The sequence below is a fragment of the Octodon degus genome, unplaced genomic scaffold (assembly GCF_000260255.1).
Source record: "Octodon degus isolate 3935 unplaced genomic scaffold, OctDeg1.0 scaffold00025, whole genome shotgun sequence".
NCBI lineage: Eukaryota > Metazoa > Chordata > Mammalia > Rodentia > Octodontidae > Octodon > Octodon degus.
Window position 1 is genome coordinate 802847 of NW_004524601.1, and position 4433 is coordinate 807279.

The 4433-nt window shown below is 59.2% G+C and overlaps 1 protein-coding gene across 2 annotated transcripts in view; it reads right to left on the reverse strand.

Moving 5' to 3' along the window:
- LOC101570622 (aldehyde oxidase 2-like) overlaps positions 1 to 4433 on the reverse strand; it is a 56773-nt gene that overhangs the window by 42474 nt on the left and 9866 nt on the right. For both annotated transcript variants that reach the window (XM_023712382.1, XM_023712383.1), the window contains 4 exons: positions 3305 to 3403; positions 2808 to 2888; positions 1776 to 1920; positions 822 to 914 (listed from right to left, as the gene is read on the reverse strand). In XM_023712382.1, the coding sequence (XP_023568150.1) occupies positions 822 to 914; positions 1776 to 1920; positions 2808 to 2888; positions 3305 to 3403 (418 nt within the window). The remainder of the gene's footprint in view (positions 1 to 821; positions 915 to 1775; positions 1921 to 2807; positions 2889 to 3304; positions 3404 to 4433) is intronic.

Genomic DNA, 4433 nt, shown 5'->3' on the forward strand with positions numbered 1-4433 from the left:
GTGTGCTGTGTCTGCACGTATGTATCAGTGTACATGCATTATCAGTGGGTCAGTGTGCATATGCATATGCATGCGCACATATGCCTGCCTGTGTGAGTATCTATGTGCTGTGTCTTCATGTGTATGCAGTGCTCCCTGGACTGGGGGCGAAGGCAGTGGCATCTCCTCCTCCAGGCCACAGCCCATGGCACTTCCTGTTCAGCACTGGCCCAGAGTCGTGAATTGAAGTGTAAATGGTACCTGGGAAGGTGTGGACCCCTTCCCGCCAGGACCTGCTCAACCCAGCTGTCCCCAGCGCCTGTTCTTCCACTGCTTCTGACCGTGCAGGTGTGCTGTCCCAGGCCCTGAGCGGGCCCGAGCCCTGGTGAAGGGCATCCCCAGTGCATTCATGCTGTGGTCCACTTGTGAGTTCATTTCCCTGAGCGCGCTGAATGCAGGCTGCACTGGGGAGGCAGAGCGCAGGTGGCCGGCCCAGGGGCAACACCCCGTGCTTCTTCCCTCTTGGGGGCCCTGTGCCCAGAAGTCCCTAGCACAGTGCTGCAGCTTGAGGTGTAGGGTGTTGGTACAGGCTCCCCAAAGGTGGCACATGCCCCCATCCTGCCTTCACAGTGTTGCTGCACACTTCTCTCTCGGGACCCTCAGCTCTTGTACACAGTACTGCCGTGGGTGAGCAGGGCCTTGGGTGGCATCAGTGGAAGTCTCCTGTCCCAGGAGCGTGGGACTGAGAGACATTGCCGGGGGATGCACTGGCACAGGAGGAGCCGGAAGTGAGTCCCTGAGGCCCAGGCAAGCGCAGGTCCAACCTGGCCAGCAGCACTCACCATCGTCGGATTCGATCACAGTACTCAGCTCTGGGACCCGGGCGGGAGAGATGAGCAGCGGGTGGGCACGGCCGTGGGGCTTGCTGGCAGGGCCTGCGGGTTGAGCACACTCCAGACAGTTGGGAGAGAGAAAGGTGAAGTGTAAAGTCGAGCGTCAGTGTGAGCAGAAGTGAGGGCAGAGCCGGCGTGGCCAAGCGGGGCCAGCGCTGATTCTCCCGCTTCACTCCACATCTCTGAAGGTGGGAGCAGGCGGGAAGCTCTCACACCTCCAAAGTCCTGGGGCCTTCGCACAAACCCTGAAGAGCTCTGCTTGGAGCAGCGGGTGGGTGGGGCAGGCTTGGTCCAGCCACACCGGAACCCATGGCAGGGACCATGGCGGTTGAGGAGCAGGGAGAGTGGCTGCGGGCATGCGTGGCTCGCACACTTGGGAGTGTGCACTACAGCACTAAGGAGGAGCACAGGGTGCAGAGCCCAGCTGCAGGGCTCTCTGGGGGGCAAGGGCCTGTGGGCTTCCAAAGCTCTCCATAAGACTGGAGGGCTCTGGTGTTTTATTTTGGTACTGGGGATTGAACACAGGGTTTGTGCTTGGAGCTACAGGCCCAACCCTTTGCATCCTTTATTTTTAGAGACAGGGTCTCATTAAGTCACCAGATGGCTGAAGCTGGGCTTGAACTTGCGATCCTCCTGCCTCAGCCTCCCAGAGGCCTGGGAGTCCAGGCTCTTGCCACTGTGCCTGGCTAACGTCTGAGGTTTCATGGTGGGACTGGGGCCTGGTGTGCGCGGCTCTGTGAACAGACCCGCAATCAACCCAGTGTCGGGAGTGCAGAGGGCAAGATGCTGAGGGACTGAGGCATCACAGCCTATGCCCTGGGCATGGCCACTGTCAGACACCCGTCGTCCTGAGACTCAGGATGAGGCCAGGTGGGGCAGGTGGCGGCGGAGCATCACACTGACCCAGAGCTGTGTTGCCCAGTACCAGGGGGGCTTCTGGGTGCTGTGCCCTCAGTGCCAGCAGCTCCTGCAGGGTTCCCGGGGAGACCCAGGTGACTCTGTCTCCATGAAAGGTCAGGCTGCGTCGCTCCAGGCTGTCTGCCATCCGCTAAGGACAGACGAGTGCCTGTGAGTGGGGTGAGACCGCGGAGCCCCCAGGCCAGCTGGCTCCCAGGGGGGTGCCCTGGAGGCCGTGGAGAGGGCAGGCATTCCACTCGCTTCCACCCAGCCGAGCTCCTGCTGTGCTGCCCCATCCTGCACCCCAGAAGAGCCCAGGGATCCCCAGAGCACCGCCAACCCCGCTCAGCGAGCAGCCTCCCTGAGCTCTGGCCTCGGCTCTGCGCCTGGGGCACCTGGGTCCCTCCTTCCATGTCTGTGCCCCATGACGTCAGCTGCAGTCCCTTCTTGGCTGCCCTGTGACAGTGTCTGTCTCACACATAGTGTAAAAGCTGGGACACTGAGTCGGGTGCATCCACCTCCGAGCCACTCCCACTGGCTCTCTGACCCCAGGACCTTTGCACCTGCCAGCTCCCCGCCTATCTAGGTGATGGGATGCCACCCTCCCCAAACATCTTCCCCCTCTACCCGCTGGCTGGATCTGCCCTGGCCCAGATAGTTAAAGGCATCTGCTTGCATTCCATCCTCCATCTTTCTTTCATCTTTTCTTCTTGACCACTCTGTACTAGCTGCCACTGTATTTCTCATCTATTGCTCTGCTCCTGTCTGTCTGTCTGTCTGTCTGTCTGTCTGTCTGTCTGTCTGTCTGTCTGTGCTGACCTGGGTTTGAGTGTATGAGCAAACACCTAGCTGCCCCTATGGTGCTCCTGTCCCAGGAGCCTCGGTCAGCTGGCACAGCAGGAAGGACAGCCAGAAGCTCGGCTGGGCGGTGAGGCGGGTATGGACAGGGTCACCCTGGCTGGCTGTGGCAGGGTCAAGGTCCCAGGGCTCAGAGTGAGCCGCCCCACGCCCCCGCAGCGCCTCGTCTGCTCCTCTCACCACGAGCTCTGGGGGGAAGATGGGCTCCTGGGTGGGGTCCCAGGGCTGGAACTCAGTTCTGGGCAGCAACCCTGAGCACATCTGGGGGAGAGAGAGGAAGGCATCAGCAGTTGGGATGGGGAGTTGGCAGGAGGGACGGGGACAGCTCCCCGGCGCCACCCCATGCACGATCTCCTCCCAGACAGACTTGGGTTTGCCTCTGCGGAGGAGGGAGGAGGCACGCAGGTCCTCAGGACCGCAGGCGCACCTCCTCCAGACAGCACCAGGGCCGGTCTCAGAGGTCTCTGCGGGACTTCTGCCCCGTCCCTGGAGGGAGCAGCATCCCATGGCCCTGGGCGAGCGTACTCGCCCGTTGGTGGGGTAGGTGCAGGCTCCCAGTCCCCGCCCTGGGCTGTGAGGTTGGGACGGAGGGAACCCGCCTTTCGACAACAGCGAGCCCCGGGACAGGTGCAGGGTCAGGGCACCCAGGCGCTCGGGTCTCTGACTCACTCACTCACATGAGCTTGTGGGCCACTGCTCTCTGGTGGGGTGGAGCTGTTTCCTGGCTGGTCCAGGCAGCACTGCCCGGCTCCGCTCTGCTTGCAGCCGCCTGAGTCCTGAGGGGAAGGAGCTCAGGCCCTTAGCTGGGCCATGTGGGCGGCGACCACAGGCTGCCAGCCTGCAGGACGCTGGGGCTTCTACTGTGCAGATGGCTGGCCTCAGCGCCCTGCTGCATCCGTGCTGGCTGTCTAGTAGAGTGGTCACACACACACACACACACACACACACACACACACACACTTTTTCTGTATTTAGGACAGGGCCTACAGGGCCTACAGGGCCTACAAGGTCTCACTATGTAGATCAGACTTATAGTGATTCTCCTGTTTTCAGCCTCCCGAGTGCTGGGACTACAGGCACGCGCCACCACGCCAGGTCTCAGTTGCCATCTCCCTGTACCCTGGGGGTGGGGCCGGCAGGGCAGGCCGGGGATCGAACCTCAGCCGCTGCACTCTGCCTGAGCAGGCGCTTTAGTCCTGAGCTATCAGGCCGGCCCTATGATATTTTTATGTTATAGAAACTGGGTGTTATGTAATGTAAAATACGTGACAAAATATATAACATACAATCTATAATATGCTCATGACATAAAATAACAGAAGATACAGCAGTCTAAAGCAATAAACCATCTTCACCCCATTGCTCTGGTGCTGGCCTGAGCCGATGCGTGTTTAGGGTTGTCTGCATTAATACAGTACATATTTATAAAGTGTGTGGTATGTGGACATTTTATTATACATGCAGTTTGCATATGTTTCTAAAGTTTTTAGGTTAATTCTTAGAGGTAAAATCAATTTTTAAGTTGCTTTATTCTGGGTGTGGAGGCACACACCTGCATCCCAGCACTCCGGAGGCTGGAGGCAGGAGGGTCATTAGGAGTTTGAAGTCAGCCTGGGCTACATAAAGAATTCAAGGCCAGCCTGCATGACTTAGAGAGACCTGGCCTCAAAAAGCCAACCAACAAATAATGAATAAATGATAAATAAATAGGGTTGATGGATATATCTCAGTGGGAAAACACCTCTCCAGCTCTGTCCCCGCCCACGTGTCGGGCTCAGTCCCTGCCCGAGTGTCTAGCTCTGTCCC